This window comes from Cervus canadensis, chromosome 4, assembly GCF_019320065.1.
Source record: "Cervus canadensis isolate Bull #8, Minnesota chromosome 4, ASM1932006v1, whole genome shotgun sequence".
Lineage (NCBI taxonomy): Eukaryota > Metazoa > Chordata > Mammalia > Artiodactyla > Cervidae > Cervus > Cervus canadensis.
Window position 1 is genome coordinate 22,970,463 of NC_057389.1, and position 27,953 is coordinate 22,998,415.

Consider the following 27,953-nt stretch of genomic DNA (forward strand, 5'->3'; position numbering starts at 1 on the left):
CCTCTCAAGTCCTTTCCTCACTTCTGATTGTCCCACGTTAAATTGGTCAGGTTAGCCTCCACAAGTCCTAAATTTATTGATACTTCCCTTTTGAACAGCCCTCCCGGTCGCTTCTCCTTTAAATCTTGTCGGGAGGGGGCGGAGCTAGGGCCCAGGCTCTCAGAAAGGTGGAGCAGAGTCTGTGGACCACGCCCACTTTAGTCGCAGGCGCCGTCCGGAGACGCCTGGAGCCATTCTCCTCCTAATCCGCTCCGGAAACGCGACTGGGGACGGAGTTATCACGTGACGTTGACGTCATCGCCCCCGCGCCGGGTCGTCCTGACTTGGCTTCCGCGGGATCCTGGAGGTGGCTTAGGTGCCTTATATTCAGGTTTTGTACAGTTCGCGGTCTTCTCTCCACAGACTCCCTGGGCCTCGCCTCCGACTTCCCGATGTACCACAACAGTAGCCAGAAGAGGCACTGGACTTTCGCCAGCGAGGAGCAGCTGGCGCGGTTGCGGGCTGACGCCAATCGCAAATTCAAATGCAAAGCGGTGGCGAACGGGAAGGTGAGGGCTCGGGCTGCCGCCCTTCGGCCTGGGGCTCTGTAAACTCTTGCCTGTCTCCCCCTCCCCCCAGGACTTAACTCACACCTCCCTTCCGCCTCCTCGGCGCGGAGTGCGTTTATCCATCTAATCAACAGCGAGCACCTTGCCAGGTACAGTGGGTAAGGAGACGGACAAGGCCGTCCATCCCCTCAGTCGAGCGGCGGACTGTATAGTCAATAACAAGGCGAAGAAGCCACTTTTTCGGATGCTAATGTACCGGGGGGAGGTTTCTCCTAGTGACTAGTGTGGAGAAGATGGGGAAAGGACTTTCCCGGCGGACAGAGCCACAGGTGCAAAGGAGGAGTTCAGAAATCGCAGAGCTAGTTTCTGGAACGCTCTTGATCGTGTGTGGCGGAGCAGACTGAAAGGCTGGAGAACACAGGCAGGGAGCTTGTAAGCGGAAGTAAGTAGTTTGAACTCTGTGATGGAGAGATGGGAAACCTTAGAAAGATTCTAAGTGGGAAATTAATCTTGTCAGATTCTGTTCTTTCCTTTCTGGGAAGGAATGGATTGATTGGATGGGGCAGGGCAGAGGAAGGGGGTTGAGACACCGTTAGCACAAATCAATTGACCACAGAAGGTTTGGACTACAATCTGTTAGCCACGCCCTTCCAGTTTTACTTTTACCTGTAACTCTTGTTTACTTCGTATCACTTTTTTTTGTGCTGTACAGAGTAGTACTCACTGTGCTAAATTTTCAATGTTTGGCAACTGTTAGCTCATATAATCCTCAGAACTACCCCATGAGGTAGATACTGTTATCCTCGCATTACATCTGAGGACACTGAAGTACGGAGAGGTTGAATAACTTCTCAGGCTATATTGCTGGTAAGCGGCAGAGCCAGGATTTGAGCCCGTGGTGTCTGGTTTCAGCGGTCCTTCTGTGACTCGTAATGCCATGCGCTCTCTCAACAATTAGCCCCACGTGTGTTCGTTTCCTAGGACGGCCACAGTACCATACTAGGTAACTTAACACAACAGGGATTTATTGTTTGAGTTCTGGAGGCTAGAAGTGTGAGACCAAGGTGTTGGTGGAGTAGTGCTCTCTACAACTTCTAGACCCTTTCTTCTTCAGCTTCTGGTAACCCCAGGTGTTTTTTCGCTTGTGGCAGCCAACTCCAGCCTCTAGCTCCTTCTTTACGGAGTGTTCTCCCTGTGTCTCTGTCTCTTTATGTGTTCTTACAAAGCTACCAGTCGTATCGGATTAGAAGCCTCCTGTACTTCAGTAGGACCTCATCTTAACTAATTGTATCTGCAAAGACCCTATTTTCTCACATTCTGAGGTACTGAGGTTAGGACTCAACATACCTTTTTAGGCAGTTGTAATTAAACCAATAGCGGCACCAAATAGATATTTTTGTTGTAAAATTATAGTATTTATTAACCCTACAGTGAATTTTGTAGAAATTTTGTAGGGATACAGAAGAGGTAATATGTTAAGGGTCAGAATTATCCTTGAGATTCTTGATTTTTACTTCAGCCTTTGTGACTCAATAACCGACTGAGAAAGGGCTATTGAAAGTTTTCCAACCATTGACGGTTTCTTCCTTTTGATCTGTAAAAGTGACATCAAACTTGTGAACATATGCACACACTCCTCACGATTGCTTATACCTTAGTGAAGCAAATACGCAGCTGCCATTCTGAGAAGTTATGCAATTATGGTACAGTTTAAGTTTATTGAATATTTTTTAAAACTTATTTTTGTGTAATATTAGCAGTTCTATAAAGAGAAAATGAGGTACATTTCCCTTTGGTTAGAGATTAAAAACAATTAAATCTGCACAGAGAAATATTAAGATTATCTAATTTATTAAACTTTTGTTCTAACTTTTGATCTAAAGGTTCTTCCAAATGACCCAGTCTTTCTTGAGCCTCATGAAGAAATAACGCTCTGCAAATATTATGAGAAAAGATTATTGGAATTCTGTTCGGTGTTTAAGCCAGCAATGCCAAGATCTGTTGTGGTAAGTTATAATAGTAATGAAGTATAAAGTCTGTAACTAACTTACAAGATCTTATAAAGATTAATCTTATAAGCTAACTTGTGACCTCTTACAAATATTTAACTCAATTCTCTATCCACTTTACTCAAAAATGCACCTTAGTTATATATAATTTATGCATCAATATTTGTTTTGTCATATTTTTCAATAAGTGCATTAAATTATGAATTCTTATGTTGTATCTTACACAGTGTTTCAAAAATCATTTAATATCAAAAGAATTTTGAGGTCTGCTGGATGTGTCATGACATTCTCATTTTATAGGGAAAGAAATGGGTTCTCATGTCTTTGTTTCGGATGTTTGTGTGTGTGCTTGTGTGCTGTGTGTTTGTACTGTGATAGGGTATTGTTGAGGAGAAACAGGTAGTTAAAACTTTTCGGCTATTTGGATTTATATATGCTGTCTCTGTAATTGTTTCTGTCCTCCCTCTTTTTAAATTGGAGTATATTTGATTACGGTGTTGTGTTTCAGCAAAATGATTTAGTTATACGTATACATATATCTATTCTTTTTCACATTCTGTTCCCATATAGGTTATCACAGAGTATTAACTAGAGTTCCCTTTGTTATACAGTAGGTCCTTGTTGTTTATCTATATACAGTAGTGTGTACACTTTAATCCTAACTTAATTTATCCCTCATCCCCTACCTTTCCCCTTTGTTAATCAAAAGTTTGTTTTCTAAGCCTATGAGTCTGTTTCTGTTTTGTAAATAAGTTCATTTGTATAATTTTTTAGATTCCACATAGAAGTGATATGATATTTTGTCTTTCTCTGACTTCACTTAGTATGTTAATCTTTAGGTCCATTCATGTTGCTACAAATGGAATATTTGTTTTTTTGTTTAGTTGCTAAGTCATGTGCAACTCTTTTGTGACCGCGTGGACTGTAGCCCATCAGGCTTCTCTCTGTCCATGGGATTTTCCAAGCAAGAGTACTGGAGTGGGTTGCCATTTTCTTCTCCAGGGGATCTTTCTGACCCAAGAATTGAACCCATCTCTCTGATATCACTTATGTCTCTTATGTCTCCTGCATTGTCAGGCCGGTTCTTTACCACTGAGCCACCTGGCTATGGCTGAGTAATATTTCATTGTATGTGTGTACCACATATTCTTTTTAAATTCCTCTGTTGATGGACATTTAGATTGCTCTCATGTCTTAACTGTTGTAAATAGTGCTGCAATGAACATTGGGGTGTATGTATCTTTGAAGTATGGTTTTCTCCAGATATATGCCCAGGCGTGGGATTGTTGATCATATGATAGCGCTAGTTTTAGTTTTTTAAGGGCCATCCTTACTGTTCTCCATTGGGTCTGTACCATTTTACATTCTCAGCTACAATGTAGGAGGGTTCCCTTTTCTCCACACCCTCTCTAGCATGGATTGTTTGTGAAATTTTTGATGATGACCATTCTGATGCATGTGAAGTAATACCTCTTTATTGTTTTGATTTTCACTTTTCTAGTAATTAGCCATGCAGAGCATCTCTTTTCATGTGCTTTTTGGCAATCTGTATGTGTTCTTAGGAGAAATGTCTATATTATATCTTCTGCACATTTTTTGATTGTTTTTTTGTTTGGTTTTTTTTAATTGAGCTACTTGAGCTCTTTGTAAATTTTAGAGATTAATCCCTTGTTGGTTGCTTCATTTGCAGTGCTTCCATTTTGAGAGTTGTCCTTTTGTTTTGTTTATAATTTACTTTTCTGTGCAAAAACCTTTTAAGTTTAATTAGATCTCATTTGTTTATTTTCATTACCCTCGGAGGTGGATCCAAAAAGATATTATAGTGATTTATGTCAAAGAGTATTCTGCCTTTGTTTTCCTCTAAGAGTTTTATAATGTCTGGTCTCACAGTTAGGTCTTGAATCCATTTTGAGTTTATTTTTGTGTGTGGTGTTAGTGAGTGTTCTAATTTCATTTTTGTATATGTAGCTGTTCAGTTTTCCCAGCAGCACTTAGTGAAGACTGTCTTTTCTTCATTATATATTCTTGCCTCCTTTGTTGAGATTAACCATAAGTGGATGGGTTTATTTCTCTGCTTTCTATCCTGTTCCATTTATCTATGAGTCTATTGGTTTGCCAGTGAAAAGTTGCTCAGTTGTGTCCAACTCTGTGACCCCATGTACTTTACAGTCCATGGAATTCTCCAGGCCAGAATACTGGAGTGGGTAGCCTTCCCTTCTCCAGGGGATCTTCCCAACCCAGGGATCGAACCCAGGTCTCCCACATTGTGGAATTCTTTATCAGCTGAGCCAGGAGGGAAAGTGGATTCTTTACCACCTGAGCCAGGAGGAAAGCCCAAGAATACTGGAGTGGAAAGCCTATTCCTTCTCCAGCGGATCTTCCTGACCCAGGAATCAAACCGAGGTCTCCTGCATTGCAGGCAGTTTCTAATAGTTTGCCAGTACCATGCTATATTAATTATTGTATCTTAATAGTATAGTCATAAGTCAGGGAGCCTTATTCCTCCAGCTCTGTTTTTCTTTCTCAAGATTGGTATGGCTGTTTGGGGTCTTTTGTATTTCCATACAGATTTTAAGATTTTTTAGTTTTAGATTTACAAAAACTGCCATTGGTAATTTGATAGGGATTGCCTTGACTCTGTAGATTACCTTGGGTAATATAGTTATTTTGACAGTGTTGATTCTTTCCATCAGGAATTTGGTATATCTTTCCATCTGTTTTTGTCCTCTTTGATTTCTTTCATCAGAGTATTACAGTTTTTAGAGTACAGGTCTTCTGCCTCCTCAGGTGGGTTTATTCATAGGTATTTTATTCTTTGTGATGTGATCAAAAATGGAATTGTTTCCTTAATATTTGTTTCTGATCTTTCATTTGTATGTAGAAATGCAAGAGATTTCTGTGTATTAATTTTATATCCTACAACTGTACAGAATTCACTGATGAGCTCTGGTAGTTTTATGGTAACATCTTTAGGATTTTCAATGTTTAGTATAATGTCTTCTGCCATCAGTGACAGTTTTTTTTTTTTTTTTTCTAATTTGGATTCCTTTTGCTTCTTTTTCCTCTCTGATTGCTGTGGTTAGGACTTCCAAAACTATGCTGAGTAAGAATGTTGAGAGTGGACATCCTTGTCTTGTTTCTGATGACAGAGGAAATGCTTTCAGCTTTTCACTATTGAGCATGATGTTGCTGTGGGTTTGTTATATATGGCCTTGACTATGTTGAGGTAGGTTCTCTTTATGCACTTTCTGGAGAGTATTAATCATAAATTGGTGTTGGATTTTGTCAGGTTTTTTCTGTGTCTTTTGAGATGATCATATAGATTTTATTCTTCACTTTGCCATTTCCTTCTCCAGGGGATCTTCCCAACCCAGGGATCGAACCCAGGTCTCCCGCATTGCAGGCAGACACTTTAACCTCTGAGCCACCAGGGAAGCCCATGTTAATGTGGTACATCACTCTAATTAATTTGTAGATATTGAAAAATACTTGTAGCCTAAGAAGAATGCCACTTGATCATGGTGTGTGATCATCTGGCTCTGCTCAGTCTTCACTGCTGCACGGGCTTTTCTCTAGTTGATATCATTGCGGTGGCACCCCATGTTGCAGAGCATCGGCCTTAGGGCTGTGGGCTTCAGTAGTTGTGACACATGAGCTCAGTAGTTGTGGATCCTGGACTCTAGGGCACCTGGGTTTAGTTGCTCCACAGCATGTGGGTCTTCTCGGACCAGGGATTGAGCCTGTGTCTCCTGCATTACTAGGTAAATTCTCTACCACGGAGCCACCAAGGAAGCCCTTGTGAATGACCCTTTTAATGTATTGCTCAATTCAGTTTGCTAGTATTTTGTGGAGGATTTTTGCACCTATGTTCATGAGTGATCCTAGTCTGTAATTTTATTTTTGTTATCAGTCTGGTTTTGGCCTCTGGGTGATGGTGGCTTCATAGAATGAGTTTGGGAATGTTTCTCCCTCTGCAGTTTTTGGAAGGGTTTCAGAAGGATGGGTTTTAAGTAATCTCTGAACTATTCTCTTTATCAGTAGTCCCTAACCTTTTTGGCACCAGGGACTGTTTCTGTGGAAGACAGTTTTTCAGTGGACCTGGAGGGGTGGGATGGGGATGGTTTTGGGGTGATTTCAAGCACATTACATTTATTGTGTGCTTCATTTCTATTATTACTACAACAGTTCCACCTCAGATCATCAGGCATTGGATCCCAGAGGTTGGGGACCCCTGCTTTAAATGTTTGATTGCATTTACCCTTGAAGTCATCTAGTCCTGGACTTTTACAACTGAAATAGTTTTTATTTTTTAACTGAAATAGTTTCTATTTCAGTGCTTAGAATTCTGTCCATATTTTCCATTTCTTCCTGGTTCAGCTTTGGGAGATTTGCATTTCAAAGAATTTGTCCATTTCTTCTAGGTTTTTCATTTTATTGGCGTATAGTTACCTAATTATGATCCTATAGGATCACACTTGTGATCCTTGGTATTTCCGTGGTATCCATTGTAACTTCTCCTTTTTCATTATTTATTTGAGCCCTCTCCTGTTTTTCTTGATGGTAGGTTTGGCTAAAGGTTTGTCAATTTTGCTTATCTTTTCCAAGAACTAGCTTTTAGTTTCATTGGTATTTTTTTTATTATTTTCTTCATGTCTAATTTCATTTATTCCTGCCCTGATCTTTGTGATTTCCTTCTTTTTGCTAACTTTGGGTTTTATTTGTTTTTCTTTCTCTAGTTGCTTTAAGAGTAAGCTTAGGTTGCTTGAGATTTTTCTTATTTCCTGAGGTAAAACTATATTTCTATAAACCTCCCTTGTATAACTGCTTTTACTGCATCCTAAAGATTTTGGATTGCCCTGCTTTGGTTTTCATTTGTTCCTAGGAATTAGATTTCCTCTTTGATTTCGTCAGCGATCCATTTGTTGTTTAGTAGTGTATTTTTAGCCTCCAAGTGTTTGTGTTTTTTACAGTTTTTTCTTGTGGTTGATTTCTAATGTCATAGCATTGTGGTTGGAAAAGATGCTTGGTGTGATTTCAGTTTTTTAAAGTTTGTCAAGGCTTGCTTTATGGCCTGTATGATCTGTCCAAGTGTACCCTGTGCACTTGAATGTTTATTCTGCTGCTTTCAGATGAAATAGTCAATAAATTTAAATTAAACCCATCTGGCTTAATGTGTCATTTAAAGCCTGAGTTTCCTTATTGGTTTTTTCTGAATGATCTGTCTGTTGATGTAAGTAGGGTGTTTAGTTCAGTTCAGTTGCTCAGTCATGTCCGACTCTTTGCGACCCTATGAACCACAGCATACCAGGCCTCCCTGTCCCATCACCAACTCCCGGAGTTCATCCAAACTCATGTCCACTGAGTCGGTGATGCCATCCAACCATCTTATTCTCTGTCATCCCCTTCTTCTCCTACCCTCAATCTTTCCCAGCATCAGGGTCTTTTCAAATGAGTCAGCTCTTCGCATCAGGTGGCCAAAGTATTGGAGTTTCAGCTTCAACATCAAGCCTTCAATCAGTGTTCAGTGAACACCCAGGACTGATCTCCTTTAGGATGGACTGGTTGGATCTCCTTGCAGTCCAAGGGACTCTCAAGAGTCTTCTCCAACACCGCAGTTCAAAAGCATCAATTCTTCGGTGCTCAGCTTTCTTTACATTCCAACTCTCACATCCATACGTGACTACTGGAAAAACCATAGCCTTGACTAGATGGACCTTTGTTGACAAAGTAATGTCTCTGCTTTTTAATATTCTGTCTAGGGTGTTTTAAGTTCCCCACTATTACTGTGTTACTGTCCTTTTCTCCTTTCTTGGCCATTAGCATTTGCCTTAGGTATTGAGGAGCTCCTATGCAGGATGCAAATGTGTTTACAGTTGTTGTATCTTTGTGGATTGATCATCATGTATAGTGTCCTTTTTGAATCTGTTGCAACAGTCTTTATTTTCGTCTGTTTTGTCTGATATGAGTCTCAGTATTCTAGCTTTCTTGATTGCCGTTTTCATGGAATCTCTTTTCATTCCCTCATTTTCAGTTTTTATGTGTCCCTAGATCTGAAGTGGGTCTCTTGTAGACAGTACATATATGGGTCTTACTTCAATCGCTCTATGTCTTTTGGTTGGGGCATTTAATCCATTTACAGTTAAGGTAATTATCAATGTGTATGTTCTTATTGCCGTTTTGTTCATTGTTATTTGTTTGGATTCCTTTTTCTTTTGTGTGTGTGTATAGTAGATTTTCGTTTGCAGTTACCGTGAAGATTTGATTTATATATATGTATATATAGTTGCTTTTGTCTCTAAGTCATGTCCGACTCTTGTGACCCCATGGACTATAGCCTGCCAGGCTCTTTTGCCCATGAGATTTCCCCTGGCAAGAATACTGGAATGAGTTTCCGTTTCCTTCCCTAAGGAATCTTCCTGACCCAGAGATTGAACCAGTGTCTCCTGCATTGGCAGGTGGGTTCTTCACCACTGAGCCACCTTGGAAGCCTGTGTGTGTGTGTGTGTGTAAATGTACACAAGATTATTTAAAGTTTCAGGTCTGCATTTGTACTCTCCTCACAGTTGCTACTGTGTGTATGGACGATTTCCTGCCTTTACTGTATATATGCCTTTGCTGGTATATAAAAGCTTTCCCATTTGTAGTTTTCTTGTTTCTAGTTGTGGCAGTTTCTTTTCCACCTAAAGAAGTTCCTTTGGCATCTGTTATAAAACTGGTTTGGTGGTGCTAAATTCTCTTAGCTTTTGGTTATCTATAAAGCTTTTGATTTCTCTGTTGAATTCTGAATGAGAGCCTTGCTGGGTAGAGTTCTAATGTATTTTTTATTTGAGTTAAGGTATTGGTCATCTCTGTTGGTCCTTTATATTTCCTCACTCTTTGTTAAACATTTCTTTTATCTTCTTAATCTGTGCCTTTTCTTTTTCTGAGTTCTTGGATCATCTATCTCTACCATCCTTAGTCTGAATTCTTACAGGTAGATGCGTGTCTTCACTTAACTTATTCTACTGGGGTATGATTTTGTTTTCCCATCTAGATATGTGTGTTCTTGTTGATAGAAAATAAACTGAAATTTAGAAGCTGCAAGATTAAAAAAGGGATGCATATAAATTATTTTCTCCATACTATCTCACAGATTTGTTGTGGATATCAAATATGAAAGTCTTAACTGAAAGTAGATCATACATTTTAAAGTTAAACTGAGTTAATAATCTATGACTCACAAAAGAATAAGCTCCTAGTAAATAATCTCCATTTTTAAAGTTGATAAATGAAGTATATTGAAAATATAGTCCAAAAGTATTCATAGTATTTTCTTTTTTTAATCAGACTTTTATCTTGAGATCAGATTCATGTAAAATTCTAGATGTGCTTCCTTTCCATCTCCAGATTTGATCCTAGTCTTTTCTAATAAGAAAACTATAACATGAGGCAGTAGGTTTACGTGATCTTTTCAGGTGAAGAAACTGAATCCTTGAATAAACTTCTTTGTGGAATTTGCCTTTATATAACTTATTTTTTGTAACTGATAGTTTTGATGTTTGTCTCATGTAAAATGACTAAACTTCAGAGTACTTAAATATATCTTTTCCATTCTAAAATAGATATTTATTTCATTGGTTCTAGCCAAATGAACTAGTGGTTAAAAGTACAGGCAGACCTTGGTTGAAAACATCCCTGTTCCTTGTTAGATGTGTGATCTCGAGCAAGTCAGTTAACCTCATTGATATCAGTTTCTTTCTCTGTAGAGATAGCAACACTTCGCCACATTGTTGTAAGAATTAAAATAAGGTGATGGTTTTGTGTTTGGCACAGAGTGTGGCCCATGGGATGCAGTCAGTAAGTGGTAGGTGCTGCTTCTATTGTTTGGTTTGGCAGCAGTGATCACGGTTAGATCACAGATCTAGAGTGGATTTAAAAAGAAGACTCATTGCTCTAATAATGTTATTTTATCAATATTTTATAAGATTGGTTAAGCTTTGATCATTTGTATAAATTATACAAGTATATGTGTATACTTAGTCGCTCAGTCATTTCCAACTCTTTGTAACTCCGTTAACTATAGCCTGCCAGGCTCCTCTGTCCATGGGGCTTCTCCAGGCAAGAGTACTGGAGGGGGTTGCCATGCCTTCTTCCAGAGGATCTTCCCGACCCAGAGATCAAACCCAGGTTTCCCGCATTGCAGGCGAATTCTTCACCATCTGAGCCTCCAGGGAAGCCCATGAATACTGGAATGGGGAGCCTGTTGTTGTATAAAACCACCATACAGTTTTTAATTGAAGTCAGTGACCACAAGAATGCTGACCCAAAGTAGGTGGGGAAGGACAACAGAAGGTCTTTTGGCTGTGGCTTTTCTGTAGTAATTTATCACAATTTATTTTGAGTTAAGAAAAAATAAGTTTTGGTATTTTTCACCAGTGACTTTTTTAAAGGAATATTTGCATAAATAAGTTTTTTTTTTTTTAATGCAGAACAACTTGTATGTGTGAACAGGTTCTGATAACATGTGTATTTTTAATCTTAGGGTACAGCTTGTATGTATTTCAAGCGCTTTTATCTTAACAACTCAGTAATGGAATATCACCCCCGGATAATAATGTAAGTATAATTTATTGATTTTTCACTTAAGAATACTTTTTTACTATGTGACCATGTATGTGTGTGAAAATGACTTCCTAATAAAGGGTAATTTATACTTGTATTCTGTTCTGAACTTAAGATTGTTCCCTCTAATTCTGATGACATCTGTATTGGCATTTGTCCAAATTCACATTCTATTTCTCTCAAATTAGCTACCCTAATATCTTTCTGTTAGTGGAACCTTTCTTCACTCAGTTGCTCTGAGAATCATTTATGGTAAGTCCTCTTTCTCTACAAATTTACAAGTCCTATAGTTCCATATTCTTTTCACTTGAACACAGATCTGTTGTTTCTGGTCTCTGCTAAGCACTATGCTTATCATTAAAAGTAAAGATGAAGTTAGTATGAGACGTAGCAAAGAACTTGCTGTCAGTCACACTGTTCCTGTATATTTCTCTTTTTTATCCCCATTTCTGCCAGTCTTGGTCAGGCTCTTGGTACGTCCCATACTGGTTTTTGTGGCAATCTTTCTCACTCTTAAAATTTACGTAGCAGCCATGAGAGTTTAATAGGTTTGTTCTTGAGGTAATAACCCTCTACTTAAATGCCCTTAGAGACTTCCACTGATGGCTTGTCATAATGCTTCTCTGACGTAACTTTCTTCCCAGGCCCATATGTACTTATGTATGTGCTTTTTTTTTTTTTCCCTTTCCATTTGTTTTTCATGCTGCTGAGTTCTCTTATTCCTATTATTTTGTTTTCCCAGATATTTAGGCTAAATTGCCATTAAGTTAATGATTGAATGCTGTGTCACTATTATACAGTTCAACCGAGAACTTTAGTCACCTTATGAATAAAAAGATTGTAAACAGGAAACTTTTTTTTAAACCAATTTCCAAAGATGTTTAGTATAGTCATTTGTGAATATTAGGCAGTTTAAGAACATACTTTTAGAAATACTTTGTTTTTTATACATATGCCTCCCCTTTCTCCTCTAGGCTCACTTGCGCATTTCTGGCTTGCAAAGTAGATGAATTCAATGTATCTAGTCCCCAGTTTGTTGGAAATCTGCGGGAGAGCCCTCTTGGACAAGAGAAAGCACTCGAACAGATTCTGGAATATGAACTGCTTCTTATACAGCAACTTAATTTCCACCTTATTGTCCACAATCCTTATAGACCCTTTGAGGGCTTTCTCATTGATTTAAAGGTAATCTTGCTGATGTAAAGTAAAGTGGTAGAGTGAACTCCTTTGCTATTGTTAAAAGAATCAAAATTTTGCTATAATTTATAATGATCCTAATGGGCTTAACTAAAATATGAGTTTGGCCTGGACTCCTAGGGCAATAGTTCTCAAACTTCAGTGTGCCTTAGTGCTTCAGAATCACCTGGAGGGCTTGTTAACTGAAATTGTCAGACTGGTCCCAGAGCTTCTGATTCAGTAGATTTGCAAATACCAGCCCAGGGACCATAATGAAGACCATTGTGTCTTTATAGTAACACTTTTAAAGACTTAACTCTTCTAACTCAAGTATACTGTCTTAGATACAAAAGACTTAATTTTAAACTAGAAGATTGCTAAGTGACTTCTATTTTTAGGACCTTGTGAACTAAAATCAATATGTAAGCATCAAAAGTAACAGTAAATAAAATGTTTTGTCAGAACACTAACAAAAGCAACTAAAGTTGTTTTGTTTTGGTCCTGAAGAAGGGCTTGAATGGTTGGAGTTAAGTAAATAGAAGTCAGAAACTGGTTCCTTTATCTTGAGTGGCAAAATTTGGGTGCTTTCTGTATGCCAAACGTGGTGCTTAAGGGTTAGTCAAGAACTAGACAGGAACAGCCTCAACTTGCTGGGCCTTATAGTCTCATGAGAAAGACAGTATCATATATTCAGTGTGCTAAGTGTTAACAGAAGGGGAAACAGGGTGCTTTAGAAGGAGGTGGCAGATGAGAGGAAGAGGAGACAGTTCTGAGAAAGTGCAGCAAGGTGACATTCGAAGAAGAGTGGGGACTGGGTGGTGGAAGAGCATCCTGCTCAGACTTTGGCTCAGCTTTTAAAAACCACGGTGCCCTAAAGAACCTAAACAGAACTGAGAGAGAGATGGGGTGTCTGCCTGAGTGGAAGGCAGTCTAGACTGTGGAAGTAACATTACAGATTTTGAATAGAGGGACAGGAAGCCAGTGAAGGGTTCACGCCTGAAGAGTGGCATGATTAGGTTTGCAGCTTTAAAAAGCATGTTGGCAAGCTCTGTATCAGTCTGCCCCAGGTGTTTATTGCACATCTGTATTACATGTCAGGCATAATGAGGAGAATGTATTTGAATGGAGGGAGGGATCCCAGTAACGGTAGTTCAGACAGAAGATGGTGGTTTTGACTCACGTGGTGACACTGGGTACAGAGCGAGCTTCTTGGGCTTGGGAGACAGGCAGAGCTGGCAGAGCTTGCAGAGTGATTGCACATAGAGAGTGAAGACAGTGGGAGAATCCCCAGTTTCTGGCCTGAGCATATAGGTAGATGGTGGTACAGTTATGATACAGGTAGATTGTGTCTGATACAGGTAGATTGTTTGTGATTCTTACAGGTAGATTGTTGGTAGATGTGTCTGGAGGTCAGAAGATGGGTAGGCAGGAGGTAGAGATTTGGGCATGATTGCCCCAGGAAGATTTCAAGTGGATTGGTCGTAAGGACTATTTAAAGGGTAGCTAGAGAGAAATAAGAAGACTGAAGAATATCCAGAGAGGTAGGACTTCTGGAGACGTAGAATGCTTTTATAATATGATCAGGGACAGCTCTCCAAACCTGCTCAGAATTCAGGCAGAGTAAAAGTTGCCATTTGCTGGAGTTAGTGCCAAAGGTGATTTGTGATCTTGGTAAAATTAGTCTTTGTGGAGTGTGGAAGAAGAAAGCAGATTGGAGCTGGTTGGGGAATAAATCGAAGGTGAGAAAATATATCCATATCTTGGATTAAATTGCTTGTCTTTGAAGTGGAAAAAGAAGGTGGGATGATTGAGAAGATGGGGGAACTGCTAGAAGAAAGGAACAGTTTTTTGTTGTGTTTTGTGTAAGAAACTGATGCAGAGAGCTAGTAAAACTTAACTGAATATGTGTAGCTTGAGTTTTCCTTTGAAGTGTGGTAAAAGGGCCTGACACGGGATTTTGAAGCAAGGTAGAAGAATTGGCTGTCTCTCTTAATGGAGGAAAAGAGGAAAACATAGGGAAGGATAATGTTATGCCTGGGGATCTGACTGTAGCAGGAAATACTGTCTTTGTTATCAGCAAAGTTCATTTTCTGAGAGCAGTGAAGTTTCTGAGAATTATCAAAGACATTGAGTCAGGTGGAAAGTGTTTAATCAGCAAAAACAGGGAGAACACATTTTCAATGGAGTATCATCATCATAGCTAGGCAGTGTTGAGAGCCGTTTTGAGGTCAGTGAACTTGAATTTAGATGAATATTTCCAGACCTCTTGGTTGTATTGTTTTCTTTAGCAGCACCCAGAAATCGGTACAGTTGAAAAGAAGGTTGGTTGAGTTTGACTGCTATTGATGTTTTGCTGGAAATATGTTGGCAGCGTACTAGGGCAGGGAATTAAAGAGGAATATTAGAACCAGTGGACACTGGTGAGTAGGAGCAAGTTAGAGGGATAAGGAACCAGAAGTTCTGAGGAGGAAGTCAGAGAACAACTGTGAAGCATTGGGTCCTGGGAAGGGGAGCGCTGTGGTCGGAGTAGAATGTTGGGTTTGTAACATCAGGGCAGGCATTCGGGGATAATGACAAGACCTGGGTCTGACTGCACAACTGACTCTGGCTGTCTTGTTTCAGAGTATAAGATTTCTGACTGCTTTGGGACTTGAATGTGGATATCTGAAATATATCTGAGGGTTTAAGATTAGGGTTCATTAGGTAGAAATTGTCAGAAAATAGGGGATCATCAGGTGGCTCAGTGGTAAAGAATCTGCCTGCCAGTGCAGGAGAGGCAGGAGACGCAGGTTCAATCCCTGGGTCAGGGAGATCCCCTCAAGGAGGAAACGGCAACCCATTCCAGTGTTCTTGCCTGGGAAATTCCACGGACAGAGTAGCCTGGCAGGCTGCAGTTCATGGAGTGGCAGAGAGTTGGACGTGACTGACGGAGCACTTATAAGGGATGGTTCATATATCTTAGGTATATACTAAAAATAATTCTATAATCAAACCAAGATTCATTTCCATTTACTTCCAAAAAGTAAACTTCTGGTAGAAAGAATTTCAAATCAAAATGAAGTGGTGCTTTGGTTTCTAAATGTGTCTTACAGGAGCTACACATATAAAAGTGTTCCGTTGTTAAGCACTTTCTGGTTTATATAAATATTTTTGTCTTGTTATTACTCCATTAAACCCTCAGCAGTGATAACATTTGTAAACTCTCTTTCTAGACTCGCTATCCCCTGTTGGAGAATCCAGAGATTTTGAGGAAAACAGCTGATGACTTTCTTAATAGAGTTGCATTGACGGATGCTCACCTTTTATACACACCTTCCCAGATTGCTCTGACTGCCATTTTATCTAGTGCATCCAGAGCAGGAATTACTATGGAAAGGTATTGTTTTGTGTTTTAACTTAGATCAGACTCAGTCCCTCAGTTTCTTTCTTTCTGGAGTCCCAAGTTTTTAAGGTAAGGTTCACTTTGTGACTGCAGTCTTTCATGTTCCTATGTTTGAGCATTGGTGAGGACAACTGAGGGAATACTTGGAATCACCTTTTAAGGAAATATTTAAAAATTGAGTAAGATTTTTGAGCTAAAACCCATTTATGATCAAAGTAGAATTAAATCGACTTTTTATCAAAAAGAGTGATAACAGCTATCAATATATGGCAAATTTAGAAGTTTTGTGAACTGGTAAGCAGTGTGAGTGCAACAGATACATCTGCCTTGTTTTATCATTAATCTCCATGTATGGCACATGAAATTCAGTAAAGCCTTGTTGAGTGAGTGATGCTTTAGAGAATGTCCAAATGAGTTTCAGTGAGCTGTAGACTGAATTAGCGGATACGTAAGTGCACAAGAGAGCGGTGTTGTGATGAGCACTTTACGTGAATTAAACTCACGTGATTCTTACAGTGATATCTTGTGCAGAAGTTAATTAGATACCTATTGTATTCACTTATAATTAACTCAAGCCCAGGTAAGTAGTAAGTTAGACTTGAAACTTTCTCATTTAATTTCTTTGTACCTTTGAACTTCTGCTTGGTTCATTCCTAAAATAGCTGAGGAAGATGATAAAACTTTCTAAATTTAAACTATTCTACATGTTTGTAATCCCTTGTCTGTGATTTCAAAATCCATTGATATGGTGGCAGGAAACATGACCAGATGTGATTTAGTCTTTATTCAACTGAATGGGAATATTTATAAGTTTCCTTGCATAGCTATTAATATAACTGATTACAGGATGCAGCCCCAGAGACACTGGGGCAGTGTATATATACCATGAAATAATTTACATTTCATGGTATATACACCATGTTAGCTTTCTAAGACATGAATAATTCTGAATTTCAAAATAAATCCAAGATAAGGGATTGTGGGTTTATATTTTGTTTAATTTATGGTATGCCTCTTCTCTTTAAACAGAAGTCATCAATTGTATATTAATATATATATTTAATCCCAAAGCGATCTATACCTTCATTTCTTTACTAAGCAAACCTTTGTGGAAGTTTTTCCTCCCCCCACATTGCCTTCTATATATCATGCAGTCTACTATACTGTAGAAATTTAGGACTGAACAAGCTATCCTTGCTCTAGTTAGGAAGGATGGCCATACAAATTGATACTATGGATTTTGCAAGTGTGGAGCTTCCGTAGGGTAAGGGAAGAAAGTTGTTTCCACAATTCAGATAACCAGTTGTTTACTTAATCTGTTTAAGCATTGTATCTTATGCAGTTTATATGCTAATTTTTCAGTGCTAAGATTTTTTTTTTACATCAATAGAGAAGGATGAAGGATCCTAAGGTCTAAAGTAGAGTTTATTTCATCTTAGAAATTTAGTTATAATTTCAGATAGGCAGGTGGAAGTGAAATTATAATACCTTGAACATTGAAAGTGTTAGCTGCTCAGTCTTGTCCAACTCTTTGGAACCCCTTGGACTGTAGCCCACCACGCTCCTCTGTCCATGGAATTCTCCAGGCAAGAATACTAGAGTGGGTAGCCATTCCCTTCTCCCGGAGATCTTCCCAACCCAGGGATCGAAGCCCAGTCTCCTGCACTGCAGGCAGATTCTTTACCATCTGAGCCACCAGGGGGCCCATAGTACCTTGGGCTCACTACAAATTAATACACTTTTGTGCATTCCCAGAGACCATAGACATTTGGGCATTTTTTCCTTTGAGAAAATGCTTTCAAATCATTTTTAACTTCTGACTTCCTTTCCAACTTTTGGGATACATGTAAATTTCTTTTATGTTGATTACTGATTTCAAAAGGGGGAAGCCTTTGTGCTGTTGTTATATTCTGAATGATGTTTTAAGATAATTACTTATGGAATATTCTGTTGTTGATTTGGGGTTTCTTCTTTTTCATTGGATTTAAAGCTTTACTTCACATCTCCTAGTTTGACTTTTTAGGTAATGAAGAGAAACAAAAAAAGATGGCAGAATTGTGAAAGGAAAAGGAAAAAACTAATTGTTATTTTGAATTGCTGAAAAGTAGAAATGTATTAGCTGTTAATGGAGTTACTGATTTCCATATTTAAAATGGGTTCCCACACTGGATGAAGACAATATAATAGCAAAAGTAGTCATCAAAATTTTGTAATATAATTTAAATAATTTTGATAGCTTAAAAGACATATAGCAACAATATTTCTTTAAAAATTGTCCTAAATTTTGTAACTGTATTTCATCTAAGAGAAAAATTAACAGTTTTTATTACATTCATGTTTGAAAGATTATTCTCAAAGATCACTTTGAGAATCTGTTCACTTGGGCTGTTATTAAATATAGATCAGGTTCAAGTATATAAAACCTCAGAGTGGCTAAAACTATAAATACAGAAATACTATCATTGGTTCCAGGAAAACAGTTAACTGGGCTGTAAGTCCATTTAAGGAATACTATGGGGTTGGCCAAAAGGTTCGTTCGGGTTTTTCGTAAGATGTCCCAAACAAACCTTTTGGCCAACCCAGTATTAACACCTTTGATTTGGACTTGATGCAGAAAAGATGTAATAGACTTGTCAAGCATGGGGTGATATTCTTACTGGTTATCAGGAATACCTCTTTGTCTCAAGAGGAGCAATTATAGTTAACATGGACTTGATAACAAGAGGGGAGAGAATCCTTACTAGAGCCACGTTCCAGTTCTGCTACTCCCTGACTTTAATTCATGACTTGTCTGTCCCTGTGACTCAGATTCCTCACTTGTAAAGTGAAGTTCGACTGATAGGGTTTAAATATTAAACACTTAACCTCACAAGTATTATTGAGTATTGCTACGATTATTTTCATATCATTTTCTCTCTGAACATATTATGGAAGTTAAATAAATTAACTTGAATATTAAGCATTTTTAACCTAGTACAAGTTGTAGTAGACTCTTAAGACTGTAAGAGAGTCTTATAGTTTTAGTAAAGTTCAAAGTATTGTTATTTAACAGTTTTCAAGTAAATTTATTAAAAAATTCACCTTGATGAAGAAAAGAACTTGAAGAAAAATAATTTATGATGTCATATTTTCTCAAGATGTGTGCAATAGATTAAAACATTTTTTTCCCTCATTTTTCCAGTTATTTATCAGAAAGTCTTATGCTCAAGGAGAACAGAACTTCCCTGTCACAATTACTAGATATAATGAAAAGTAAGTAAAACAGAACGCTTTATAAAATGTTCTTCTATCACAGAGCTACTTTGTAAATAAATAACTTACTGGTATTTTAACTTGAGATTACAAGTTATTGTTTAGATTTACTTACTATTGTATCATGAAGGTGAAGAACAAATAGAAGGTACATGAAGTAGTTTTTACATGTAACTTTTTAGGAAAGTGAAAAATATTAATGAGATTCACAAAGGGTTGAGATTCAAAACAAGGTCCTTTTAAAGTGTACGCAAATATGATGAGCACTAAAAAAGGTCTGAGGGAACTAAAGGCTAATTAAATTTGAAATTTCTATTTTGTAGATAAATTAGCTTTAATTAGTTACTGTGTGTCACTTGCTAGTCACTTCCTTACCTGATATTACAAAAGCCATGATTCTTAACGGGGTGTATTTTCTTTTTTCCCATCTATGAACATTCTTTGTTGTTACAGCTTCGGGGGTGGGGGTGTTTGTGGCTGCTACCGTCATCCAGGATGTGGAGGTCCGGGTACTGCTGTATTTTATGATTCACAGCACAGCCCCTTGGTAGGCTGAGGAGTGGCTCCCCGAAGATAGCCGTGTCATCATCTCTGGAAACTGAATGTTGTTGCTTTATATGGCAAAAACAAAAAATGTGCTTGCAGATGTGACCAAGTTAAGGGCGTTGTCTTGGATTATCCAGATGGAGCCTAAATGTGATCACAAGTGTCCCTGTTAGAGGAAGGCAGAGGAGGTGTGACAGAGAAGGCAGTGTAAAGACAGAATAGACAGAGTTGAAGATGCCAGCCCTAAACATGGCAGTAACATAGCCATCGGCTGAGGAATGCTGCCAGCTTGCGGAGGCGGGAACAGAAGTCCCCGGAGAGAGCGCAGCCCTGCTGGTGTTTGTTTTGACCCAGTGAAACTGATTTCAGACTCTTAAGCTTCAGAACTGTCAGGGAATCCATCCAGTGGTTTTAATAAGCCTTACTAAGTTGTGGTAATTTTTAATAGCAGCCTTAGGAAACTAACACAGCACTTAATGACAGAGAATCATCTAGCCCAAACTGCTGTCAATACGATCGATGCTGAGAAACACTGTCTTGAGGGTTTGGGTTTTTGTTTTGTTTTTTTTTTCTTTTCACTGTTTAAAAATATAGTTGGGTTAGTTTCAGGTGTATGCCAGAGTGATTCAGTTATATGTGTGTGTATGTTCTTTTTCAGATTCTTTTCCATCATAGGTTATTATAAGATCCTGAATGTAGTTCCCTTCCTGAACTTACTGGCTAGGTTAGCCAGTCCTCTCCGTTTTCATCCCTGCCCGTGTCACACTGCGTGCTCAGGGCTGCTGGGCTGTTCTTTAGGGTTAAAAACCAGCGTGTTTCTAAACCATTTGTGCTTGTTAATAAAATCTGTAATTTAAATACTGAAATATGAGATTGCAGATCTTGATCTTGGATGACGGAGTACTTACATCTTTTATGTTTCGAAAGTCCAGATGCTTCAGACTATCTGAGAAAACCGAATTTGTGATTTAAGAATCATAAAACTGTAGATTTTCAGTTTTACCACTAGAGGGTTCACTTCCAAAGCTAACTGTGATTTGGCCAGACACTAGGATCAGGGAATTTAGTAGGTAGAAGAGATCTTAAAGGTAACACGGTGCTGTGTGTGTACGTGACAGTAATTCTCTCAGTAGCTTTATTTTACTCCACTTGTTTTACTATAATAAGAATAGCTCTTGTTAACACTTGGAGCTTTAATGATATTAAGGTATCTTATTCATAAGTTTTCACACAAAGATACTGTCCTAAGGGTGTTGTCACAAGTATTAATTTAGTTGAAAACACTGCTTTATTTGCATTATGAAATAAGTCAGTCGTTTGGAGTACATGGCTGACTAACAACAAGCCCTGGATCTCTCATAGCCCTAATAAACCTTGCGATTAATGGCCTTTGGTTTATTGTAGTTGAATTAAATACAGACTAGGTAGAGGATGTTTCTGCAATTTTAAAGTCACTGAATTTTTTAGCTTAACGAGGACATTTTTGTTTTCTTGGTGATACTTCATTGTATAAGTTTTGCATTTTGTTAAAGCAGAGGATGGTTGACATGTTTTTGCTAAGCATCTTACCTTCATTAGCTATCATGTAATAACGGCTTTCTTTGTAAATAAGTATACTCTCAGCCCTCCATCTGTAGGATAGAATGTTATGAATATGGTTGGTGGCAGGGGACAAAAGCATGTCTTTACTAAATCATGTAGGGCTTTTTTTAAAAGCCTGTAAAACTTGAGCAAAAAGTAACCATGTTTAAGATTGGAAAAAAAATACTGACTAGTGGAGCAAGTTTATCTTTTTACCATACATGATATGGGCCAAGCAGCAGATGGCTATAATAACTTGAACTAGAAGTATGGTGGCCATGGGATTTTAATGTGGAACAATATTAATACTGATAATAATCACATTTCAGGAGTGTTTCTGGTTCCCAAACTAGATGGGAAAATATTCAACTCCCTTAGGGGAACAAGCCTTTTTATTACCTGGTTTAAATCCTTTTATTAATCTCCACATAGGCATGAGGAACTTGGTAAAAAAATACGAACCACCCAGACCTGAAGAAGTTGCTGCTCTGAAACAGAAGCTGGAGAGGTGTCACTCTGCTGAGCTCGCGCTTAATGTAGTTACGTAAGTAGATGTGAGACTGCCATTCAAGAATAGAGTTGTTACTGTGTCCAGCTAGTCTTTAAATTATTTAACTGGTAAGTTTTGTTCATGTGGGGAAAACTGACTTACCCCCAAATCTGATTTTCTTTTTTTGAGTGGAGATTTCTAATAGGATTAAACACAACATAATAAATTATGAGTTTGGGTTTCAGTAGTATATTCTGCTCCCGCTCTGACTAATGTGTCCTTCCGCTTGCAGGCCCTGTCCCGTTCTGTTACTCTTTGTGGGATCCATGGGGCAGAGTCTTTCTAGGGAATTCCTGAACCTCTTCTTGCCCTTTTAAGCTTTGGGTCCTTTGTGGTCTGGTATCTCCTCTGAAGAACAAGTGCACTATTCTAGACTTAACATGTATTAGCTAGGGTAGAGAAACTTGGCATATTTTCTCTGTGGTAATTTTATGCTGAAGACAGAATCAATAGGCTAATGTGTTCAGTGTCTTCTTGCAGCCACAAGGAACACCATAATGCTGCTTTTTTGACTTGTAGGCTGAATGTGAAAATCACTGTATTTGGGCTCTTTATGCTTTGCAATTTGAAATATCTACTTAAACCTTTTAGGTGTTTGAACAGTTGAAGATCTGGGTAGGGTAATAGGAATGGTGAAACTTCTGTTCCGTGGACTGCAGTCTGTAAAGTTTACTGGGAATTAGCTCTGGCATCTTAACAGTCAAGGTCCATTTGAAATGTTTTTGATCTGTATAATTATAATCTCTACACTATCGGATAACATGTAAGCCAGCACAGCATTAAGGCCTTCAGATCAGGTACACATGACTCAAATTCTTTAAAGTTTTAGTGTGTAAAATATGAGACTCATAATATTATATTTGTAGCTGTAACTGCAAAACATGGCTTAGCACAGAATTTAAAATTGGTGAGTTTCACTCCTGGGTTTCTGTGGTGACTAGAAGGAAGGAATGGTTACAGAGAAGTTAAGAAAAATGGTGAATAGTGAAAAGCATTGCAGCACTGATTGATAATCTTTTCACGTTGATTTTGACATAGGCTTCAAGCAGGGGTTGCCAAACAATAGCCCATATGCCAAATCTGGGCCAGTACCTGTTTATAGATAAAGTTTTCTTGGGCCATAGGTACACCCACTAGTTCGCATTATTGTCTATGGCTGCTGTCACACAATAACAGAAGAGTTGGGTAGTTGTGATGGAAACTGCATGGCCTACATGCCTAAAATACTTACAATCTGGCCTTTTTAAAGGAAATTTTGTCAACCATTGAACTGTTAATCTTAACTCTTGCAGCTACGTAATGGACTGTAATAGAAAATTCTTAATTGCTAGAATTTACATCTTATTCCAGGTGACCATCTGCTTTGCACCGTGTCAGTCAAATCTTGCATGAGTACTTAAGTGGTGCTTCTCAAACTGTCTGGAAGGGACTGTTGGTTTTATTTCTAGCCCATTACAGATGTTTATGCTTTGTAAAATGTTACCAATTACTAAAAAAAGAAAAAACACATAAAGAGAAGCTTAAATTTTATTAGATTTAACAGTCATAAATTATTCTATCAAATTGCTGTAAAGTTTCTAGACATACACTCAGTTTCTGTAGTTATTGCACACTGGAGATTGTTCGTGGACCAGCACCATCGGTCCATGGACCCACACTTACAAGCATTGCTTTGGGATAAAATATTTTTCCTTGGACTTTAAGATTCTTTTACTTTTTTTCAGTGTACAAGTACTATATTATCACTATTAAAGCCAGTTAATGCAGGTAAACCAAAGTTCTCCTTGAGCAAACCCCAGTCCCAGTTGTGACCTGAGAGGCATTTACCTCTGCCAAGCTTTTCTCTATGTCTGTGCACAAGAAATAATTTCCCACTGTTTTCATATAAATTGTACAACATTTAATACTGTCAGTCTTTAACTGTTGCCAGTCTGGGCAAAAAAGAAAATAGTATCATCTTTTAGTTTTCATTTCCCCTTTTACTTTGAGGCATTGATATTTCTATGTTCAAGAATCATTTGCATGTCTTCTGTATTGCATAATTATAAGCCCTACTCAATTTCCTGGTGTCATTTTCTTGTAGTTTTTGAGACTATTTTCTTCCGTTGTTCCTTTCACTTTGTGATGTAGGCAACATGTCTTTTGCTTTACACTCTTAACATCTAAACACCTTTTCTTACCCTAAATTATTATTTTGCCTTTTGTTCAGCTGTAAAAACCATTTACAATTATTTGTGCCTGGTCTGAGGTAGAAATCTCATAATATTAAAAATTTTTGTTCATCTAAAAATCTCTTGATTTTCTCTTATTTTAAATACTTATTACAGATTAAACCCCTGTATATACTTTGTTTTTTGCCTGTCTGATCATTGATCTCTGTGATTCTTTGCTGATACAATGAGCCCTCTGGATGCAGAGCACCGCTGGACCATTGCCATTTTATATAAGGGACTTGACAATGTGAGGATTTTGGTATTCTGGGGTTCCTGGAACCAGTTCCCCTCAGATATCAAGGGACAACTGTGCCCCACTTTTAAGGACAAGATCCCCCTTGCTTTGTTCTTTTTCAGATTCTTTTGCTAATGTTTCCCAGGTCAGAGTTTGGCTTGATAAGCTCCATGAAAAGTATTGTTTTTGGACTGTAACTAGAATTGCATTGAATTCAAAGAGTAATTTGAAAGAGAGTTTTCCTATCCGAATTTTTCACCTCTTTCCATTTATCCAGGCTTTGGTCTTCAGTAAATCTCTCTCATAGCCTTGCTAACTTATCCTGTTGCCCATATTAGATTGCTTACTGATGGCTGCTTAATTGCAGGAAGAAGAGAAAAGGTTATGAAGATGATGATTATGTTTCAAAGAAATCCAAACATGAGGAGGTATGTTCTCCAAAGGGAAAATGTAAATTACTGTTGTATATTCTGGTACAACCATAATGTTAAGGTTTTATTGTCCTAGAGTACAAGCATTATAGAGAGAAGTACTGGAAAGCTTTCTTTTGTATCCTTTATTAACCTTGGCCATTATTGGAGGAATTTTTCTCACTTCTGTCTTGGCCTGTTCTGAAGTAGTACAATAGTTACTTGATGAAGAGTCCTTCCTAAGGTTATAGAAGGTAGTAGATATACTTCTTGATCTTCAAGGAGTCTTTTCCTACCCTTGTTTTAAGAGAATTGTACATGTCAAGTCAGATAAAAATGAATAATCAGACCCAGAACGTCACAACTGTAACGTTTATTCCTGTCACTAGGCTAACCTGGTAAGACCACACCATGTTATTATAAGGTTAAACCACCACAAATTTTCTTGATTTATTTACCTTATAAATCAACATAGCAAAAGAACATTTTCCTAAAGAGAGGCAAGAAGGTAAACAATACTGGTTATGCTTCAGTATACTGTTATCCTTATGACATTTTCTTTCCTTCTTAGGAAGAATGGACTGACGATGACCTGGTAGATTCTCTCTAGCCATTTGAAATTGATTTGCCAATGCTAACTAATCATCAGACGGATGAAGCATGTCTGGCATTTAACTTTATTTATGAAAGCATGAAAATATATTAAGCTTTTCTATTTATGTTATTTAAAATTTTTTCCTTTCAGGGTAGCTTTATGTGAAATAAAACATCTTCAAAGGAGCCAGAGTAACACCAGGTTTGGGTCATCTTACCCCATCATGACTGATATCTAATTAAAGCTATAATTTGCCAATGTTGTTTTATATAAAGTGTCATAATCGAACATCTGTTTATTAAAAAGATACCACAAAAAACAAAACTTAGTAGTTTTATAGGTGCTAAGGAATGTTGGTTGTTATAGCATTTAATTTAGTTAACTGTGATCTTAGTTTCTAGAGTTGGAACCAAATTATGATGGTCAGTCAGGTTTTTTGGCTAGAAAATGGGGTTAAAGAAATTCTTAGAAACTCAATTGTCCTGAATCTGAATTTTCCAGATACACACGTCTCCCAGTGTCAGTGCATCCCAGGACACACCTTTCCATAAAATATAGGTGCCATTTCATTACAATTCAGATTTTGAAAGTAAAATTTACATATATGCATATTCTTTAATAATTCTTTGTATTTCAGGCTTGAGCTTTTTGGTTTTAGTTTCCTTCTCACTGACAAATGAGAGGAATAAAATTCGCTGAGTGTGACAAGCCGAGACTTCCGACCCTCTGGGACAGTCCAAATGAAGTAGCAGTGCTCCAGGCTCTAGCCAGGAGGCACAGTGTCCACAGTTAAGTAGCGGGTTTCTCTCTTAGGTCACTAAAGTTTGGCATCAGGGCAAGGTCTGCATTTACCTCTGAAGATTTTCCTACCAAGCCCCTTAAAAAAAAACATTCAGAGGTTTTATTTCATCATTGATCAGCTAAGTGACTAAGTCCTACAAAGGTAATAAATCTTTTATTGCAGTTTTAAGAGAGAAGTATGTCATTAAAATATGAAAAGCAGGGTATCTTTACGTTTGTGGGTTTTTTTTTTAAATAAATAAAAGGCAGGAGTAGTAGTTGAGATCAGGAAAGGGCAGATAGGTTAGTATGGTTAAAACTGAGGTGTGAGTAGAGGGAGAGAACCAAATTGCCAAGCACTCTAATCTGGACTTTTTTATTTCCAAAATGTTTTCAGAGATATCACTAGTCTGTATCCCTTCTAGTATCCTAGAACACCAAAGGAGGCCAAATGGCATACCATTGTCTAGCTGAAAAGAAAGGAACACAGGATATGCTGAGTATTTTGGTATCACTGTTCAACTTGTAAAATTGCAGCTACTTTAGGGCTAGTTACCTCCATACAAATAACAGCATTTAATATTAATACTTAAAATTATACTATGTAGAAATTTTGTGAACCCTTGGTTTTAACACTTTATTCTATCCCTCTAATGCTTAAAATACAGGAAGAAATATTGTCGCTGTTAGAACATAGGCCTTCAGAAAATTTTTCCTTATTGTGGGAAATGCTTTTCTCAATATGTTCTTGTTTAGAACCACCTTCTATGTATGCCTTGTCTCCCCTGGACAAGGGGAGGGAAAGAATTGTTAACAAATACATAATAAATTAATAAAACCCTTCAGGAGACCCTTAGCCAGAAAAAAAAAGCTGAAATTCCATCTTCTCCCTGAGCCTTGCTCTGGTACTAAATTCTGAGCTGTCCCTAAAGGAGGAAGAAAATAATGAAATTAAATGTTTAGCTGTACTTAGACAGAAGTAATCAATTTTAAGATATCCCTTGGTTTTATTTTAACTTAACCCTGTGAATAATTCACAAAAATACACATACAGAAGCAAATAAAACTATACAGTCAAACTAAATATCCAGCAGATACAACAAGTAGTCAGAAGGTCAAAGATGTTGGATAGTTGTTCAGTGGCTGATGAAATTGTTCACATAATTTAAAAAATCAACTTGGAATTAATGAATATGTTCAACCGAAAGTATTCTAGGTTTTTTTTTTTAACATACAAAAGAAATTGGTCATTTATAAATGGTTGAATGGGTAACATGCATTGATCAGTACACAATGACCAATAATATTTATTGAATTCAAACTATTTACTGTTGTAAACATTAAACAAAAGCATGAGATCTAAATACAGTCTTTGACAATTCCAACAAAATAAGTGGTACGTTTAAAAAATAAAGCTGATGAGCAATAGATTCACTCTATATATTTTCTTTCAACAGTTCCAGCAGAGATAGCACAGTTATTTTAAAAAAGTATACAGCAAGGATTGTTCCTATTGTAATGGCAAATTCTGGAAACTGTAAATACAAATAAAGTCATTGAACAGTCAGACGGTCATATTCCTAATTCAGGAAGAAGTAACAGTAAGAACAGTCTGCAATCCAGTTATACTCAATTGTCAACAGAGAATGCTTTTTCATAGTTGTTTTCTCAAGAAACAGCAAAACTTTGGCAATTGAATGTATTGAAAATATATTTTCAAAGTTCAAGATACAGTCATAACATTGTGTGAAAGGTGATCTGTACACCAAGGCTCAGAGGTTGGTAAAGATAGCTTACGAAGCTGCTGGTGCAGCTACCAGCAGAATCTCGAGTTCTGTTTGCATAGGTCACACATCACTGGAATGTGGAAAGGTGTGCTGTTTTTTTGGCAAGAGCAAAGGAGACATGATACTGATGTGATTTACTGTTTTGGGCATGCTGACTCCATGCAGAACACTGCGGCGAAGGCTGCTACCTGACGTCATTAGTTTTTGTATATTGGTTTTGTTTTTGCTGAAGCAGTTCTGTTATAGCCAGAAGCTTTTTCAGTACATGCTAGACAAGGAAAAACAATA

General features: G+C 37.8%; 2 protein-coding genes across 4 annotated transcripts in view; one reads left to right on the forward strand and one right to left on the reverse strand.

The window, feature by feature from the left end:
- Positions 1–251: 251 nt before the first annotated feature.
- On the forward strand, positions 252–25,366 carry CCNH (cyclin H). Of its 3 annotated transcripts, none has more exons than XM_043464710.1 (9): positions 253–548; positions 2,432–2,554; positions 11,079–11,152; positions 12,133–12,343; positions 15,547–15,710; positions 18,898–18,968; positions 21,528–21,639; positions 24,461–24,521; positions 25,075–25,366. In XM_043464710.1, the coding sequence occupies exons 1-9, from the start codon at positions 432–434 to the stop codon at positions 25,111–25,113; spliced, it is 972 nt and encodes a 323-aa protein (XP_043320645.1). In that variant the 5' UTR covers positions 253–431; the 3' UTR covers positions 25,114–25,366. The 3 variants fall into 3 exon arrangements, with proteins under 3 accessions (XP_043320644.1, XP_043320645.1, XP_043320646.1); XM_043464711.1 differs by having other exon boundaries at positions 254–548; positions 25,249–25,366; XM_043464709.1 differs by lacking the exon at positions 25,075–25,366 and having other exon boundaries at positions 252–548; positions 24,461–24,595.
- The window catches only part of RASA1 (RAS p21 protein activator 1), a 112,544-nt gene continuing 107,745 nt past the window's right edge, over positions 23,155–27,953 (reverse strand). The window contains exon 25 of the mRNA XM_043464708.1: positions 23,155–27,933. Within this exon, the coding sequence (XP_043320643.1) occupies positions 27,850–27,933 (84 nt within the window). The 3' untranslated portion in view covers positions 23,155–27,849. The remainder of the gene's footprint in view (positions 27,934–27,953) is intronic.